This window comes from Tachypleus tridentatus, chromosome 12, assembly GCF_004210375.1.
Source record: "Tachypleus tridentatus isolate NWPU-2018 chromosome 12, ASM421037v1, whole genome shotgun sequence".
NCBI classification, from domain to species: Eukaryota; Metazoa; Arthropoda; class Merostomata; order Xiphosura; family Limulidae; genus Tachypleus; species Tachypleus tridentatus.
Window position 1 is genome coordinate 112471585 of NC_134836.1, and position 20705 is coordinate 112492289.

General features: G+C 39.4%; 1 protein-coding gene across 2 annotated transcripts in view; it reads left to right on the plus strand.

The window, feature by feature from the left end:
- The window catches only part of LOC143234363 (cyclic AMP-dependent transcription factor ATF-1-like), a 50306-nt gene that overhangs the window by 11281 nt on the left and 18320 nt on the right, over positions 1-20705 (plus strand). For both annotated transcript variants that reach the window (XM_076471667.1, XM_076471666.1), the window contains exons 2-3: positions 17278-17497; positions 17622-17798. In XM_076471667.1, coding sequence (XP_076327782.1) covers positions 17285-17497; positions 17622-17798 — 390 coding nt within the window. In that variant the 5' untranslated portion in view covers positions 17278-17284. The remainder of the gene's footprint in view (positions 1-17277; positions 17498-17621; positions 17799-20705) is intronic.

The window sequence follows — 20705 nt, forward strand, 5'->3', positions numbered from 1 at the left end:
TGGGTTTCGATAACTCATTTCATAACTGTACGCTTAACGACGAAGAAACAACACAACAGTACAATCACAGTTTATAACCCTCCCAGTGGCACAACGAGACGTCTGCTGACTTACAACGTTATAATCCAGGTTTCGATACCCGTGGTGGGTAGAGCACAGATAGACCATTGTGTAGCTTTGTGCTTAGCTACAAACAAACTGTTTATAAAATCTTAAAAAACTGTTTTTATTAGTCAAACTTACTAGTCACTGAAGATTTTTTTGTTTGGTTATCTTTGAAAATATTGGGTTTCGAATCCCCGTTGCACCAAACATGCTTGCCCTTTCAGCCGTAGGGGCGTTATAATGTGACGGTCAATCCCTCTATTCGTTGGTAAAAGAGTAGCCCAAGAGTCGGCGGGGGGTGGTGATAACTAGCTGCCTTCCCTCTAGTCTTATACTGCTAAATTAAATTTAATCTGCCTTATTGTACAGTTGATTGATTAGATTTAATCTACCTTACTGTATAGTTGATTGATTAGATTTAATCTACCTTACTGTATAGTTGATTGATTAGATTTAATCTACCTTACTGTATAGTTGATTGATTAGATTTAATCTACCTTACTGTATAGTTTATTAATTAGATTTAACCTACCTTACTGTATAGTTTATTAATTAGATTTAACCTACCTAACTGTATAGTTTATTAATTAGATTTAACCTACCTAACTGTATAGTTTATTAATTAGATTTAACCTACCTAACTGTATAGTTGATTAATTAGATTTAATCTCCCTTACTGTATAGTTGATTAGTTAGATTTAATCTACCTTACTGTATAGTTGATTAATTAGATTTAATCTACCTTACTGTATAGTTGATTAATTAGATTTAATCTACCTTACTGTATAGTTGATTAATTAGATTTAATCTACCTTACTGTATAGTTGATTAATTAGATTTAATCTACCTTACTGTACAGTTGATTAGTTAGATTTAATCTACCTTACTGTACAGTTGATTAGTTAGATTTAATCTACCTTACTGTACAGTTGATTAGTTAGATTTAATCTACCTTACTGTACAGTTGATTAGTTAGATTTAATCTACCTTACTGTATAGTTGATTAATTAGATTTAATCTCCCTTACTGTGTAGTTGATTAATTAGATTTAATCTCCATTACTGTGTAGTTGATTAATTAGATTTAATCCCCCTCGGTGTGGATTCCTGTACGCTGCTTTGTGCCATAAAACATTAAATCAATCAATAGATTTAATCTCTCTTACTGTGTAGTTGATTGATTAGATTTAATCTACCTTACTGTATAGTTGATTGATTAGATTTAATCTACCTTACTGTATAGTCGATTGATTAGATTTAATCTCCATTACTGTGTAGTTGATTAATTAGATTTAATCTCCATTACTGTGTAGTTGATTAATTAGATTTAATATCCCTTACTGTGTAGTTAATTAATTAGATTTAATCCCCCTCGGTGTGGATTCCTGTACGTGGTGAGGGGACCTCCCAGGGAAGGTTCTGTTCTATCTGGTTACCTTCTCTGGGATCTAAACATCCACCCACGTGTTTACCGTGCGTGGCGACCCGTGAAGGGGAGGAGAGGATCCTGGTGGTTGAGGGGTCCAACCCTAACACACCACTTTGGCCTCGAATTCCTGTAGACGGGCGGCCTTTGGGTGGCCCCCCTTGGGTCAATCGGCTGGTCCACTTGGGCTAGAGTCAACCAAATACCAGTGTTGGAAGTTTTCAACGGGTGTTGTGGACATTGTGCCTGATGCTGGTGTTTGGGCATAGTGCTCACGAAACCCTGGCGTTGTTGCATTGTCCTTGCATGACTTTGTAGTGCGTCCTCTTGTAGGGCTCCATGGTGGGTGGGGTAAGTGGGTACCGAAATTTTTTTCTTTTTCCTATGGATCCTCTAAAAAATTTAAATAAAATTGTAAAAAACAGTCAATGGGTAAGCGACCACGTCTTGAATACTCAGAACAGCAATCTTCAACATCAGTAACACACGTACCTCATTTTCTTATATTACATTCTCTTTCGGAAAAACCTTTAGGGCAAATGTCCCCTTTTTTTATTCAAAAGGGACTAGAGGGACTTGCTGACTCTCCAAAGTCAGTAAAGAAACTTCGATCTGGTGACATATTGGTTGAAACATCCACATCCCAACACAGTGAACTCCTCTTGAATTCAAAGGCAATTGGGGATATACCTATTGAGGTTACACCCCATGCTACCTTGAATTCTTCACGAGGAGTTATTGTTGAAAGGGATTTGAAGAACGTTCCCGAGTCAGAGATTCTCGCTGGTCTCTCCACTCAAGGAGTTTTTGCAGTGAGGCGCATCTCCACTCGCAAAGATGGAATTACACTGCCAACAAATACCCTCGTTTTAACATTTACTTCACCACGTGCACCTGCCACCATCGAGGCAGGTTATTTCATTTGCAGGGTTCGGCCATACATGCCAAACCCTCTTCGATGTTTCCAATGTCAAAGATTCGGCCACTCAAAGACATCTTGTCGTGGTTCCCTGACATGTGCTCGTTGTGGAGGCAAGGACCACGATGCCTATGACTGTGACATGAACCCACTTTGCGTAAACTGCAATGGTTTTCACCCCTCTTACTTTCATTCTTGCCCAAAATGGTTGGAGGAAAAAGAGGTGCAGCGTTTGAAAACGACACATAACATTAGTTATCCTGCGGCTCGGAAATTGCTGTCCACAACTCCATCTCGGACATATGCTGCTGCACTTCATTCCACAACTACAGTGGGTGTGCAGACAAATCTCTCTGTGCCTCCAAGAGAATCGTTTTCAAAACAAATGAAAGGCCTTTTGACCTTCGTGTTTAAAAAGGTTGATGAATCGACTTCCACACCCATCTCTGTTCCTCCCATACCTTCCAACAAACCTCAAGATCCACGTCCTTCAGTTTCAAATACAGGCATTTCTTCTGATACATCTTTTTCTCCCGTCACAAGAGACAAAACAATTATTCGTTCGCGTCCTCAGTCACTGGATTCCCCTTCCAATAACAAAAACCTGCCCACCCGACCCAGAGCAGGATCCATGGAGGTTGATAGACCTCCTCCGACTAAAGACAGTAAAGAAAAAAGACGTTTGCGTAAACCGAAGGGTTCTCCAGCCACTTTACCTACCCGTTCTTAAAAATGGCCACCTTGATACAATGGAACTGTCGAGGTTTACGTTCTAATCTGGATGATATCAAAATGCTGATTGCTTCCTACCATCCTGTTTGTCTTTCTTTACAAGAAACATTTCTCAAAACTGCTGATACTGTCTCCATTCGGCAGTTTTCTCTGTACAGAAATGACAGGTTGTGTGATGGTCGAGTACATGGAGGGGTGGCACTGTTGGTTGATCAACACGTGCCCACCCTGTCTTTGTCACTCAACACACCCTTGAAGGCTGTAGCCATCCCTGTTTCTTTGGGTCATACCATCACTGTTTGTTCTCTGTACCTGTCCCCTGGAGAGACATATGATCAATCAGATCTTGATGCTCTCGTTGAACAATTGCCATCTCCATTTCTAATCCTAGGGGATTTTAATGGACATAATCCCCTCTGGGGAAGTGCTATTATTGAGGGGAGGGGCCAATATGTAGAGCGGATGCTCTCTGATCAAAATCTTTCTCTTTTCAATACTGGTTCTTCCACTTACTTTCATGCACCTAGTCAGTCCTTTACCGCTATTGATCTCTCAGTTTGCTCCCCTTCATTATTCTCCCATTTTTCATGGAGGGTTGACAGTAATCCACTAGGCAGTGATCATTTTCCGATCCTTTTGAGAGAGACTGGCCGTGGTCGATATCACCCTACCTGCGTGTCCCGGTGGAAGCTGGATCAGGCAGACTGGTCCACTTTCACTGCTCTCGCAGAACTTGATCCTGCCATCGTAAATCAGCCATCAATAGACGACTGTGTAGCAGCGGTAACTGACTGTATTACACATGCAGCTGCTCAGTGTATTCCTAAATCCTCAACACGTTTTCCACGATATTCTCGTCCGTGGTAGAATCCTGCTTGCCACTTAGCACGGAAGGCTCAAAAGCGGGCCTGGGATACTTTTCGTAGATATCCCACACTTTCAAACCAGGTTGCTTTCCAACGGGCCCGTGCACATGCTAGGTGGGTAAGACGTCAAAGCCAGAAGGAATCTTGGATTAAGTTCACAACCAGCATATCTTCTACCACCAGTTCCAAGATCATATGGGACAGGATTCGAAAGGTTAATGGGCACTACAATTCTGTCCCCCTCTCGATCCTACTCTCTGATGGTCAGGAGGTGACTGATGTTTGGAACATCGCTAACACTCTATGTGAAAGCTTTTGCCGGGTATCTAGCACTTCTGCTTGTTCCTCCACCTTCCTGGCCATCAAGACTCGGGCAGAGCGATCACCTCTTTCCTTTCGAACTGACTGTTTCTTTGACTATAATTGTCCCTTTACCCTGGTGGAACTAAAAATGGCCCTTCATCGGTCTGCCAGTACGTCTGTTGGACCTGATAATATTCATTATGACATGCTGCACCATCTATCTCCTGCTTCTCTTGATGTCCTTCTGATTGTTTTCAACCGGATCTGGCAGGAGAATGTTTTTCCTGATGCCTGGCGCCAGGCTATTATTTTACCTTTCTCTAAGCCAGGGAAAGATCCCAAGATTCCTTCAAACTACCGTCCAATTGCTTTGACGAGCTGCCTCTGTAAGACATTAGAAAGGATGGTTAATGCTCGTCTTGTTTGGTTCCTTGAATCAAACAACCTCCTCTCGCCCACTCAGTGTGGGTTTTGTCGACAGCACTCCACCACAGACCACCTATTTCGAAACATCTATCAGAGAAGCCTTTCTCAACCGTCAACATCTTGTATCAATATTCTTTGACATAGAGAAGGCTTACAACACAACATGGAGGTATGGCGTTTTGCGAGACCTCCATACATATGGGTTACGTGGCCATCTACCCATGTTTATTAAAAAATTTTTAATGGACAGGAGATTCCAAGTTCGTGTGGGTTCGACACTTTCCCATTCTTTTGTACAGGAACTTGGAGTCCCTCAAGGCTGTGTATTGAGTGTTACACTCTTCAGTATAAAGATAAATGCCATCACTGAACAACTCCCTCTCACTGTTGATATGGGCTGTATGTCGACGACTTTCACATCTCATGTCAGTCGTCAAACATGAGATATATTGAGCGGCAACTACAAACCGCCCTCAATTGTGTACGGAAGTGGACTCTGGCGAACGGCTTTAATTTCTCTCTCTCCAAAACTGTATGCATGCACTTTTGCCGTCGACGGGGTATTCACGCTGATCCTGAACTTCATATCAGTGAAGTTTTGCTGCCAGTGGTCCCGGAGACCAAGTTCTTGGGGCTTATCTTTGATCGTAAACTGACCTTTATACCACACTTAAAGCAGCTTCGGGTCAAATACACAAGAGCACTTAACATCCTCCGTGTTTTCTCTTCTACCAGTTGGGGGGCAGATCGCTGTTCAATGTTAAAGGTATATCGTGCTCTTATTAGATCGAAACTCGATTATGGATCAATGGTCTATGGCTCTGCCAGACCCTCGGCCTTAAAGATGCTGGACCCCATTCATCACCAAGGACTTCGACTCTGCACTGTGGCTTTCTGTACCTCTCCAGTTCAAAGTATATACATTGAATCTCATGAACCTTCTCTACATCTTCGCCGTTTGCAACTATCTTTACAATATACTTCGAAACTTCATTCCTTACCAAAGCATCCCACCTGGAAATGTGTTTTCCTTCCTCGGTGGGCAGTACTTTTTCAGAACAGACGATCTGGCATTGCTCCGTTTGGCCTTCGCATTCGGGCACAGTTGGATGAATTGGGTCTGTCCTTGGATAACATTGCAGATTCCACAGGTTGGCCCATCCCACCATGACTTATTACAGCCCCCAAATGTGACCTTTCTTTCAGTCACCTAAAAAAGGCAGATACTCCAGATTGGAAGTACCGTCTTTTATTCAATGAATATCTTTCAAACAATCATTCAGTTCCCATTTATACAGATGGTTCTAAATCAGGTAATTCAGTGGGCTCTGCTATGGTTTGCTATGGGTCAGTAGTTGTGCGCAGAATCCCTTCTACAGCTTCTGTGTTCACTGCTGAACTGTATGCCATATCTCTTGCCCTGGATCATATTGCAGCTGAGCAGTACTCCAACTGCACTATTTATACTGATTCGCTTAGTTCTATACTTGCCTTGGAATCGCTACAAGTTAGCTCACATCCTATTCTCGCTGATATTCGAAACCGACTGGCCCATTTCTCATTAGCAGCTACTTCAATCCAGTTTTTCTGGATACCAGGCCATGTTGGTATTCGCGGGAACGAGCTTGCAGACATGGCAGCTAAATATGTCTGCTTCAGCACCACCACTCCTATGCCTATTCCGTGCATGGATTATGGTGTTGTCTTCAAGGCTCGGCTCCGTGCCAGCTGGCAGTCCACTTGGAGTGAGCAACGTGACAACAAACTTTTTCAAATCAAACCCGAAATTGGACTTTGGCCATCTAGCTTCCGTAAAGTTCGGAAGGAGGAAGTTGTTCTCACTAGGCTACGCATTGGTCACAGTTTTTTAACTCATCATTTTCTTTTATCTGGAACTGATGCACCAATGTGTAGTTTGTGTAACACTCAAATCACTATCAGCCACGTTTTACTTTCTTGCCATCGTTACAATTCTCAACGACGGCAATATTTTAAACATATTTTTTTCCCAGGGTCAGTATGTAACATTGGACAGAGTTATTGGTGATGGTGACTCTGTCCACCTTGATAATGTTTTTAATTTTTAATGACCATTAATCTTTTTAATCTCATTTAAGTGTTGCATATTTATTCATTACACCTTTTTAATTGTGGTTCGTTTTTTACAGTTTTAATCTCTCTCCTTCAATTTGACATTGGACAATGGCCAGAACATTAAATAACTCGACACCAGGACTGGAAAGGCCAACTTCAGGTGACTAACGCTACTGTTTGAACTATCCGTTTGAACTACTCGTTAGTCGTCCTGGCGAGTTGTTATTATACTTTTGCTGCATATCATTTCACACTTTTACTACTTAACTTTTTAGTACTGGCCATATTGACTCATAACCCGGAACCAGGACTGGAAAGATCAACTTCAGGTGACTGACGGTGGTTTTTATACTTACCTGTTAGTCTTCCTGGCGGGTTACGATCATTACCATTCTGCTACAGGTAGTCCTTTACAACTTTGTTGACTGGATGTCAACATTGGTTTTTACGCCATTTTCTGTTTTAATTGCCGTTTTGCTTTTATCTTCAATTACTTTTACAAATTTTACTCCATTTACTTGACTTTTATCTTTTTACTGGACATTTGGCTACTCATTGTTACAATTTTGCTATGTATCTTTTAAAACTTCTATTCTTTTACATTTTGATACTGGTTGCTATGACACATAACCCAGAACCAGGACTGGAAAGGCCAACTTCAGGTGACTGACGGTGGTTCTTGAACTTACCTGTTAATCTTCCTGGCGGGTTATGATCATTACCTTTTTGCTAGAGTAAATACCTTACAACTTCTTATACTCTGCCTTCTATCTTAACATTGTAGACCAGGTGTCAACATTGGTTTTATACTTTGTTGTTTTACCTTCATTTCCATTTATGTCTATTACTATATTTTTTTATTTTTTTTTTACATTTTTACCGAATGTCTGGCGCAGATAGCCTCGCTGCTTTGTGCCATAAAACATTAAATCAATCAATAGATTTAATCTCTCTTACTGTATAGTTGATTGATTAGATTTAATCTACCTTACTGTATAGTTGATTAATTAGATTTAATCTCCCTTACTGTATAGTTGATTAGTTAGATTTAATCTACCTTACTGTATAGTTGATTAATTAGATTTAATCTACCTTACTGTATAGTTGATTAATTAGATTTAATCTACCTTACTGTATAGTTGATTAATTAGATTTAATCTCCCTTACTGTATTGTTTGTTTGTTTTGGAATTTCGCACAAAGCTACTCGAGGGCTATCTGTGCTAGCCGTCCTTAATTTAGTAGTGTAAGACTAGAGGGAAGGCAGCTAGTCATCACCACCCACCGCCAACTCTTGGGCTACTCTTTTACCAACGAATAGAGGGATTGACCGTCACATTATAACGCCCCCACGGCTGGGAGGGCGAGCATGTTTAGCGCGACGCGGGCGCGAACCCGCGACCCTCGGATTACGAGTCGCACGCCTTACGCGCTAGGCCATGCCGAGCCCCCTTACTGTATAGTTGATTAATTAGATTTAATCTCCCTTATTGTATAGTTGATTAGTTAGATTTAATCTACCTTACTGTATAGTTGATTAATTAGATTTAATCTACCTTACTGTATAGTTGATTAGTTAGATTTAATCTACCTTACTGTATAGTTGATTAGTTAGATTTAATCTCCCTTACTGTATGGTTGATTAATTAGATTTAATCTCCCTTACTGTATAGTTGATTAACCGAAATCTACAGCTTCTTGACGTATTATTTAATATTTAGAGAATTTCAGTTCATACTCCAGTAACACAACAGGAGACTTATACCGCTAGAAATCGGGTTTAGATACCCGCGGTTGGCGGAACACAGGTAATCCTTTGTGTAACTTTGTGCTTAACACCAAGCAACAATGCACTCCAGTAATCGTGTTTGTTTTTTATTATTCATTTAGACAACGCAATACAACCTGACATAAAAAAAAAACATAAAAAAAGAAAATTCGTGAAGTGGCCGTTCTTACTGATTAACTCTTTCAACGTGTACAAATGATGTTTAATTTTCTTCATGTGTGAAAGGTGAAAACACCATATAATCAGTGGTGTATAGTACATTAGTTCATAAATATTAGGTGTTTTCTATCAGATCGGCACATGAGTCAAACGGTTAGGGCATTCGACTCGTAATCTGATGATTCTTGGTTCTTGGTTCGCAGTGCATTAGTTCATAAGTATTTGATATTTTCTACCAAAATTGCACTTAATGTGACGACTGAACCGAATGGTCAGGGCAGAGACTTCAAAGCTTATGGAAGCGTTCGACTCGTGATCTGATGATTCTTGGTTCTTGGTTCGCAGTGCATTAGTTCATAAGTATTTGATATTTTCTACCAAAATTGCACTTAATGTGACGACTGAACCGAATGGTCAGGGCAGAGACTTCAAAGTTTATGGAAGCGTTCGACTCGTAATCTCAGGGTCGTGGGTTTAAATCCCGTTCCTGAAAATGCTCGGTCTTTCAGCTATAGAGGTGTAATAGTTTGATAGTAAATCCTGCTATTCATTGATAAAGAGCAGCCCAATAGATGGTGATAGGTGATGTCACTCTAGTTTGTTGCTTTAAAATTAGAGTGTGGATATTTTACCGAGTAGTTCTGCACGAAATTGAAAAAAATAAACAAAAAAAACCAAATCTTAAACACAGTGTCCCTATTTTTTCTTTAATGGGTGAATACAGTCAGAATTCACTTGTATTCGTAGATGGTAATAAACTTGGTGATATAGAAATTCGCCTATTCAGCATCCTCACTTTCCTTCGGTCCTCAATTTGAGGCCTTGTCTTTGATGACAGTAGACTCGATTATTTCAGCATATACCTTTGCTTCACTGTTTAAATGACAATAGAATGAGTGCCATTGGCATTCATCTCCAATTTATTTACTTTTAGATGACTTTACACCCAGTCGTATTGGAAAATGTTTGCTGCATTACTTAGTTAATAATAATAGATTTGATGGTAAAGAAATACGCTTGCTCAATTTCCATGGGGCCCGACATGGCCAGGTGGGTTAAGGCGTTCGACTCGTAATCCCAGGGTCGCGGGTTCGAATCCCCGTCGCGCCAAACATGCTCGCCCTTTCGGCCGTGGGGGCGTTATGATGTTACGGTCAATCCCACTATTCGTTGGTAAAAGAGTAGCCCAAGAGTTGGCGGTGGGTGGTGATGACTAGCTGCCTTTCCTCTAGTCTTACACTGCTAAATTAGGGACGGCTAGCGCAGATAGCCCTCGAGTAGCTTTGCGCGACATTCAAAACAAACAAACAAAAAAATCGAAGCTGGTATATTTCTTTCTTGTAGTTTTGCCACGTTAGAAGTCAATAGAATATTAGTGTCATCTGAAAACTGAAGCACTGTTACAAATGAGGCTGATAATACTGTATCATTTAGTATTATAAAGTGATGTGTTTATCACTTTTCATAGCTCCACATGAGGGCGCCCTTTGTAAGTGTTTGTTTGAAATGCTAGGCTACCTGTGCTCTGTTCACCATGAGTATCGACACCCAATTTCTAACGTTGTAAGTTTGCATACGTACTGCTATGCCATTGGATGACAGGTGTAAGGGTTTGATGTTGTGCTGTTAACCTTTTACCAGTGTATTTATAAAGTTAATCCTAAAACCGCTTTACTATTGATATTTAACTTTATTGTATTTTTATTTTCAATATTGAAGTCGTAAAGATTGGCAATCCCCTGTTTGTGGAATAAATCATTGTTTCCCAAGTTTCGCCAGAAAAAAAAAATCGAAGTGCCTTTGGAAAGAAGCCCAGAACACGTGACTTTCAAAACTGCTCTTTTATGGCTTACTCGCAAAATGGTGATTTTTTTTAACTGTACAAGAGTGGAATTAGGATTATTCTAAAGTTGTAACCATGTGTGAGCTATTCATTTATCTAGTCAATTACCGAAACCACTCCTATATCCATTTTATTGTGTATTAAGGTCAGCCACCACAAAATAGCTTAACAGAACCCGCAACTCTCACAAAAGTATAGTGGCTTTCAACAGAAACAAGCTCAATTCAGCTTATTAAAAGCGGTCTTAGAGAATGAAAGAAGCCTTGTACGATGTCAGGTTTGAAGTTTAAACCTATATAAATTGGCTCTGTGAGTCGAACATTCGTTGGAAATTTAGTTTTTTAAATATTTTATGATTGTGGAAGAATAATATTGTAATCACAATTTTCACTAATTACATGATTGGTTTCATGGCTTCTGTTCGTCCAACCGTGAATGATTGCAACTTCCCAGTAGCTTAATGTTAAGAAGGAGAACTTATAACACTTAACATTTTGAGAAGAGTTGAGTCGGGCTGTTATCTTTTTCATGACTACTTTCTTTCATTGTTTATCCTTACGGTGATTTCAACTCCTTGGTAACTCGAAAGTGAGATCGAGGACTTTGTAATGCTGAAATTCGGGGCTCGATTTCTCGCGGTGAATTCAGTTCATGTAATCGATTTTGTAGTTTTGCATGAGAAAATAACAACAAATATCTCAGCTTTAGGGTTGAGGGCTTATTGTTAAAATTCAGGGTTCGATCTCTGCGGTGGGCTTAGGCAGATTTCCCATGGGGCAGCTTTGCGCTTAAAACCAAATAATCTCGGTGTGCGAAAAACAATTGTACTAAAGACAGACAAGGTGGAAAAGTAATAGGTACGTATGAATCTTTAATAATCTGTTTAGAATGTTGTAATGGTGTTTACAATGTTCTAAACGTGGTAGTAAGAGTGTAAAGTAATGTTTTTATTTTTTATTTTCAGCTAACACGGTTCATCTGTCAGTTTGACGAAACGAAAACCTAACTTATTGAGTTTTAAATTCCGAAAGAAGTCTTTAAAATTATTCAAATTTCTACAGCAGCGATTAAAATTTTCGGTTTGTTGTTGGTAGATTCTTAAGTCGTGCGAAGAGTCAGCGAAAGATTCGTAATATTTGTTTAGTGTCAAATTGTTATGAATTATGTTGTGGAATTACTTATATGTTTGATTTGTGGCACAGCGGCATGTCTGAGGACTTGCAACGCTAGAAACCGGATTTCGATACCCATTATGGGCAGAGCACAGATATGCCATTGTGTAGTTCTTTGCTGAATTATATGCAAATAAACCCGTTTGCCCGCCATCCTCAGTGGAACAACGGTATGTTTGTGGATTTACAGCGCTAGAAAATGGGTTTCGATACCTGTGGTGGGCGAAGCACGGATAGTCTATTGTGTAGCTTTGTGTATAATTACACACATACAAACAAATCAACTGTTTGTGTTACACTGTGAACGTTCATAGTTTCATAATTATGTCCTTTATAACTTAATTGGTTGAGCACGTTGAGAAGAAACTCAAAACAAATGACCATAGAATAAGGCAGTAGCACGAGACATGACGAAAGTGATACATGCGTTATACGTTTCTGCAACGTGATTAACAAGAGAGACGTGAATAGTATGGTGGTGTCGTGCATAATTATGTTGTGTTTCGGTTCAGTCAGTTCGGGTAACGGTTTCTAGTCGGTGGGTCGCAGATATTTCCATTTTGAAATGACTTATAGGATAGTGATATTAAATGTTTCTAACTTGAAGAGACGACACAGAAACAATAAATATGAGAACATTACACTCCCTCCCCAATCCACACCCATTCACACTTCAGTATTGTTTCTAATAAAGCAGAGAACATTATGATTCTATCAGTAAAAGTGTTAATACCCATACCAGCCGTTCTGATATACATTTTTACTTCACGTGGGGCCCCGACATAGCCAGGTGGTTAAGGCACTCGACTCGTAATCCGAGAGTCGCGGATTCGAATCCCCGTCACACCTTGAGCTTTGTATGTTTCTGTTAAATATAAAGCTTTTCTCATGAATTATTTACAGACTTTACAGCAGATCGTTTATGTACACGTGTGTCGATGAATAAAGTGTGTTTTTTTATAATTTAAGAGTTTTAAATTAAAATATATATTAGTATCATCAGTGGAAGTAAAATTTGAAACTGTTTTCGTCAGAATCGGCGATTCACGTCATCTTCATCCTATCGTCACTGCTTGCTCTCGTTTAAACAGGACATTATTAATTTTTCACCAGACCTCGGTGGTCTTGCAAGATACATAATCTATTTCGATAAAAATATGACATAGTTTAAGCTTATATAGTGACGTAATATATATTGGTTTTAACTAGTGCACTATTGGAAGTGGTAACGCACCATTCGTCGTTAGGATAAATTTTGTAATATTAAGAAAGTACACAACATAACTGGTCAATAAATATACTGTTTTATTTTATTCGCATATTGTAAATGCTATTTTTAGATTGTTAGGTGGGCTGAGAGTGGTCGACTGGCCATCATAGTGAGTTGTGAATTCGAGGGTCTATGGTTCGTGGAAGCATTGTCAGTATGACAGTGAGATACCACTGTTTGATAGAGTAACACAAAAGTTGGCGGTGGGTGTTTTTGCTTAACTGCTTTTCCTCAATTCATCCCCTCCAGTGGCTCAGTGATAAGACTATGGGATTATAACGCTAATAATCGTTATCACAAAGTGGGCAAAGCACAGATTGCCCAGAAGGCATACACCTTTACTTTGTTCATTGTACGTTGCGAACTTTGAACATGTAATGTAATGAAGTATTTAGCCTCAATGTGCTAAAGATTGGCAGTATTCGGACGTAAACTCATGGCTTGTTTATATCGTAATGCCTTCCCTCTAGTCTTACACTGCTAAATTTGTGACGGCTAGCGCAGATAGCCCTCGCATAGCTTTGCGCGAAATTCAAACCAAACCAAACTGAATTACTTTGGGATCGACATTTGAATCCTCAGACCAATCAAGATATAACAAATTGTATTTTATTGGGCATGCGCCAGTAATTAATTTATGAGTTCGCTTTTCTTATCATTCTTCAGTAGGTTAACTTGGCGAACTTCATTTTTCTTCTTCTGGAAGTTAAAACGGGTTAGTTACCTACATATGTTCATAGCTCAGGCAGACAAGCCTCGTCCTGTTTGGTAAGTTAATGTTTACAATAACATACAGAGTCAGATACACAGGTAAACCTTGTTAACAATCTAACTTTTATATTTTGGAATAGAAATACAGTGGTAGCTCGGTTCTCGAACGACTCCCTTCTCGAAAAATTCGGTTTTCGAAAATATTGTTTGAGAAAAAAATGTATCCGTTGTCGAACATAAACTCGGTTTCCGAACCAAGCTGTCGTGGCTTGAACCCCCGAAATAACCCGACTGTTGACCCGAACGACCCTTCGACCATTTTCGGCCCACGCCAAGCTTGCCCAAAACATTTTACCCGCACCTGTCGCTCAGTCCACACCCCCGCTAAAATCTGATGTGAACGTTCTCGTTTTTCTTTTTGTTTTTTTAAATATTTTGATTAAATAAGCCACCATGGGGTCAAAGAAAGATAATGAAAGCAGCAAACCAAAAAGAAAAGTTGTTAGAGCCACAAAAGAGGTGAAAAAAGATCTCATAGCGAAGTATGAGAGTGGTGTTCGCGTGTTTAACCTTGCTACACAGTTTGGTATGGTGAAGTCTACAGTCTGCACCATACTGAAAAATAAAGAGGTCATCAAAGGAGCTGATGTTGCAAAAGGAGTGACAGTGGTTACGAAACAAAGATCACAAACAATGGAAGAGGTAGAAAAACTGTTGTTGATTTGGGTAAACGAAAAACAGCTAACGGGTGATAGAATTTCTGAGACCATCATTTGTGAGAAAGCAAAGCAGTTGCATGCTGACCTCTTGGGAAACACCTCTGGAACAAGTGCTGATACAAGTGATGCCTTTAAGGCTAATAGGGGGTGGTTTGCAAAATTTAGGAAGAGAAGTGGCATACATAGTGTGATGAGACATGGGGAGGGTGCCAGGCAGAAACAAATCTCATTAGACAAGTTTTCAGTGAGAAATAGGTCCAGTGAGTCTCAAGCAGCTTGTAGCGGTGCAAAGAAATAGAAAAGAGAAAGAACCCCAGAAGGAGAGTTACCTGACGTTTTTATGGAAGGTGACTCCCCTTCCAAACAATAATAACCCTCCTACTCTCGACGTTCCTCACCACCTTTCACTTACGCCATCTGCTGTCCTCAGCACAGTAAAGTGCAGTTAAATTTTCATTTATTGTTTTTTTATTGTGTTTATGGTTTTTGTGGTTGACTTTATGCATGTAAGTATTGTTATACAGGTATAAATAAGCAATATTTCTACTTAAAATGCTTCATAATGCGTAATTTTTTGGAGGTCTGTAACGGATTAATGTAATTTACAGTATTTCTTATGGGAAAAATTGGTTCGGTTTTCGAACAGCCTTCTGGAACGGGTTAAGTTCGAGAACCGAGGTACCAGTGTACTAGTCACTTAGGATGACAACGTCGCTTAGTTTACTAAAACACACTTGATATTTTCAAGTGTATTTCGGCATTTCTCATTATTAAAGTAGAATAATGTATTTGCAGAATTTATTGTAAATTTATTCTGTTCCTGAAGGACAACCGTAGATCTTCAAGTGCATTTTTTGGTGTTTGGTTAGGCCCTTTATCGCTGTATTACTTTATGCAAGTAGTAACTTCGTAGAATGGAATAAGTGTGATGTGAGTGATATAAAGAATACAACATACACGTACCATTCTGAGGTACCAGAATACCGTGGTTACAAAATACTTAAACCTAGAGAATGATGGAGTAATGACGTGAGGTGATATGCGGAGTGATACATTTATTACTTTTTTCTAGTGTGTAAAGCATACGTTTTCAGATCACCTAAATTTTTCAAACAGTTTCACACATACATATTTCTAGTTGTGCGCGTAGTTTTAACAGTTGGATTTGTTTGAGCAATGTGGCTAAGTTTCTGTCGTTCTAGTTGTATTGTCCTAAAACTTTTCCTTGTGCAGCATTACGTGCACTTTTTCTCGGGAAAAATATCTGTCTGAAGTTTCTTTTCACTAACGTATACTCTTTCATTGCCCTAATGGAAATCTAATAATAACTGAGTGGGTAGTGCATGCGTCCTGAGGAAAATAGCGTTATAGAACTGTGTACATAATGTTATGTTTTCACAGTCTGAGACAAAAAATGTTTGAGAAAATTCAAAGTCACGAATTTTTTCAAAAAGTCGCACCATGTTCACTGTGAGTTGTGTTTCTTTGTTTTGAATTTCAAGCCAAGTTATACGAGGGCCATTCTGCTCTAACCTTTCCTAATTTGGCAGTGAAAGACTAGAGAGAAGGCAGCTAGTCATCACCACTCGCCGTCAACTCTTGGACTATTTTACCAACGAATAGTGGGATTGACCGTCACATTATAACCTACCCACGGTTGAAAAAGCGAGCATGTTTAGTGTGACGAGGTCTCGAACAAGACTGGAGGGAAGGTAACAAATCAGCAGTACTTCCTGACAAGTCATGTTCTGATTTATTCTCATCAAGTACTGGGATTTGACGATAAATCCTATAGTATACCTCATGGCTCTAGAGTTCGTAGCGCGTTTTTGTAGCAATGGGCTACGAACCCCGAATCCCTTTGATTCACACAATCCGAACATGATAGGTACTAAAGTATGAATATTTGTGATACATACTCTTAGTTTAATTGGTTAGGGTTCCATTTTACAATTTATAGCGGAGATAGCCGTTGTGTAAATTTGCGCAAAATTCAAAAATAAACATTTGCATTTTAGACTACTGCAGGTATAAATGAATTTTTAAAATATAGAAATGTAAGTTTACAAAATGAAATGTATTATTATTTTATCAGGAAGTGTGATATTTGATATTTTTGACATTCTAATGCTCTTTCCAGTCTCTTATATTTAGCTTTGCATGGCCTGGTGGTTAGGGCGCTCGACTCGTGATCTGAAGGTCGCGGGTTCGAATTCCCTGTCGTACCAAACATGCTCGCCCTCCCAGCCGTGGGGGCGTTATAATGTGAATGTCAATCCCACTATTCGTTGGTAACAGAGTAGCCTAAGAGTTGGTGGCGGGAGATGATGACTAGCTGCCTTTCCTCTAGTCTTACATTGCTAAATTAGGGACGGCTAGGGCAGATAACCCTCGTGTAGCTTTGCGCGAAATTCAAACCAAACCATACTTTAATGTTTTCTCCAAAGTGGAAATCTTTGTTTAAATTCCCTTAGTTGAAGAGTGTTCTTTCTTTTCAAACATAATTAGAAAACAAATATAGCAAAATAAACATATTATGTTTCATTGTGTTACTATTAAGTTTTACATATTCACGTAAGCGGTTAAACTAGAACCCAAGATGAGCCTTAGGATACCTTTGATTTTACCAACATGTATACCAGTTGTTATGGATAAAGTCTTGTTTTTACAGTAAATATTGGTATCTCAAGTGAAAAGATAGAATAAAAGTAAAACAATTCTTTATTGGTGAGTTTTTGATTTCAGATAAACTATGGACACCCTTGTAGAAGACCAAAGCTCAGCTAATGCAGCTTCTGTTGAAGGAGCTACAGCATCACCTATTCAAACAGTGGTTAGCCGGGGAGGTGGTCAAAATGGAACAGTGCCATCTGCTGGTATAGTGTCAGCAAGCTCTCTCACACCTGGTACACAGGTCAGAGGCAATGGAACCATATTGCTTATGCCTCGTAGCACAGAAAAGAATGTGGGTACCCACATGAGTCTGTTGGTTTTTCATAGCTAGTTTTGCTTCACAATGACCTTGTAAAATATTGTGTTATGACATAACTTATGTAAAACTGTTGTTAAAGAGTTTTGGTTTTCCATAGGTTGCATCAACAGCATCCACAACGACACAAGCCATTGCTGTGCCTCAGCCAGGAGGTGGTGTCTCCATTGTTCATGTTTCTATTCCTAGTGGCACTCAACCGATGCATGTGCAGTCTGTGATACAACCAAACCAACAGTCTGTAATTCAAGCACCAACAGGCACTGGACTTCATTCGGTAATAAGAAAATATTTTGGAGATCTAATAATGAGGCATACAGTTTATCTGGATCAAATATTAAGTTTACAACATGTTTTAGATAAACAATTAGCAATTTGTAAGTAATACTGACACCATTAGGCAGCAGGCTTCATCTGGTGATGAACATTTCACCAAAACTGTAAAAGTTTAAAAACAAAGATGTATAAGTTTTGATGAAGCAAAGATGAAATTGTTAACAGCTGATGACAGTTGTGAAGAAATCCTTGGAAGACTAGTCTCCTAAAGTAGCTTGAGTGAAAGGATGAAAAACAGAAGACAAAAAATCTACCAAAGGATCATCCTTTCTACTTGAACTACTTTTGTAGATTGGTACTCCAGGACTTTCTCAATTACTCTCATGTTGAAGTAAAGAGTTGCTGTCCATTTAACCATTATTTGCACATTATGAAGACCTTGCCTAAACCATCTATAAAATAATTAAGGTTTTTAACTTGTTTTTTTTCTCAGAATGTGAGAGCAAAATTAAGCACTGGTAGCACCAGAGAAAACTGTACAATATTCAGTAGCTGGCAGCTGTACAATATTCAGTAGCTGGCAGTTGTACAATATTCAGTAGCTGGCAGCTGTACAATATTCAGTAGCTGGCAGTTGTACAATATTCAGTAGCTGGCAGTTGTACAATATTCAGTAGCTGGCAGTTGTACAATATTCAGTAGCTGGCAGCTGTACAATATTCAGTAGCTGGCAGTTGTACAATATTCAGTAGCTGGCAGCTGTACAATATTCAGTAGCTGGCAGTTGTACAATATTCAGTAGCTGGCAGTTGTACAATATTCAGTAGCTGGCAGTTGTACAATATTCAGTAGCTGGCAGTTGTACAATATTCAGTAGCTGGCAGCTGTACAATATTCAGTAGCTGGCAGCCGTACAATATTCAGTAGCTGGCAGTTGTACAATATTCAGTAGCTGGCAGCCGTACAATATTCAGTAGCTGGCAGTTGTACAATATTCAGTAGCTGGCAGTTGTACAATATTCAGTAGCTGGCAGTTGTACAATATTCAGTAGCTGGCAGCTGTACAATATTCAGTAGCTGGCAGCTGTACAATATTCAGTAGCTGGCAGTTGTACAATATTCAGTAGCTGGCAGTTGTACAATATTCAGTAGCTGGCAGCTGTACAATATTCAGTAGCTGGCAGCTGTACAATATTCAGTAGCTGGCGGCTGTACAATATCCAGTAGCTGGCAGCTGTACAATATTCAGTAGCTGGCAGCTGTACAATATTCAGTAGCTGGCAGTTGTACAATATTCAGTAGCTGGCAGTTGTACAATATTCAGTAGCTGGCAGTTGTACAATATTCAGTAGCTGGCAGTTGTACAATATTCAGTAGCTGGCAGCTGTACAATATTCAGTAGCTGGCAGCTGTACAATATTCAGTAGCTGGCAGTTGTACAATATTCAGTAGCTGGCAGCTGTACAATATTCAGTAGCTGGCAGTTGTACAATATTCAGTAGCTGGCAGTTGTACAATATTCAGTAGCTGGCAGTTGCAATACAATATTCAGTAGCTGGCAGCTGTACAATATTCAGTAGCTGGCAGCTGTACAATATTCAGTAGCTGGCAGTTGTACAATATTCAGTAGCTGGCAGTTGTACAATATTCAGTAGCTGGCAGCTGTACAATATTCAGTAGCTGGCAGCTGTACAATATTCAGTAGCTGGCAGCTGTACAATATTCAGTAGCTGGCAGTTGTACAATATTCAGTAGCTGGCAGTTGTACAATATTCAGTAGCTGGCAGTTGTACAATATTCAGTAGCTGGCAGCTGTACAATATTCAGTAGCTGGCAGTTGTACAATATTCAGTAGCTGGCAGTTGTACAAATATTCAGTAGCTGGCAGTTGTACAATATTCAGTAGCTGGCAGTTGTACAATATTCAGTAGCTGGCAGCTGTACAATATTCAGTAGCTGGCAGCTGTACAATATTCAGTAGCTGGCAGTTGTACAATATTCAGTAGCTGGCAGTTGTACAATATTCAGTAGCTGGCAGTTGTACAATATTCAGTAGCTGGCAGTTGTACAATATTCAGTAGCTGGCAGTTGTACAATATTCAGTAGCTGGCAGCCGTACAATATTCAGTAGCTGGCAGCTGTACAATATTCAGTAGCTGGCAGTTGTACAATATTCAGTAGCTGGCAGCTGTACAATATTCAGTAGCTGGCAGCTGCAATATTCAGTAGCTGGCAGTTGTACAATATTCAGTAGCTGGCAGTTGTACAATATTCAGTAGCTGGCAGTTGTACAATATTCAGTAGCTGGCAGTTGTACAATATTCAGTAGCTGGCAGTTGTACAATATTCAGTAGCTGGCAGCTGTACAATATTCAGTAGCTGGCAGCTGTACAATATTCAGTAGCTGGCAGTTGTACAATATTCAGTAGCTGGCAGTTGTACAATATTCAGTAGCTGGCAGTTGTACAATATTCAGTAGCTGGCAGCTGTACAATATTCAGTAGCTGGCAGCTGTACAATATTCAGTAGCTGGCAGTTGTACAATATTCAGTAGCTGGCAGCTGTACAATATTCAGTAGCTGGCAGCTGTACAATATTCAGTAGCTGGCAGCTGTACAATATTCAGTAGCTGGCAGCTGTACAATATTTAGTAGCTGGCAGCTGTACAATATTCAGTAGCTGGCAGCTGTATATTGTAGAAATATTTGTGTTTTAAAAATTGGTTCAAAGCTTTTAATTCTGTGTACTTTTTTGTTTTAGACATGTTTTTTAAAAGCTTGCAAAATCAGCATATACTGTTAACATCACATTTGTTTCTAAAGCAAGTTGGTGTTCATGGAATATTTTATTGAAATAATTTATAAAACATCTTCCTTATCAAGAGGATAGTAATAGTTCTACACTGTCA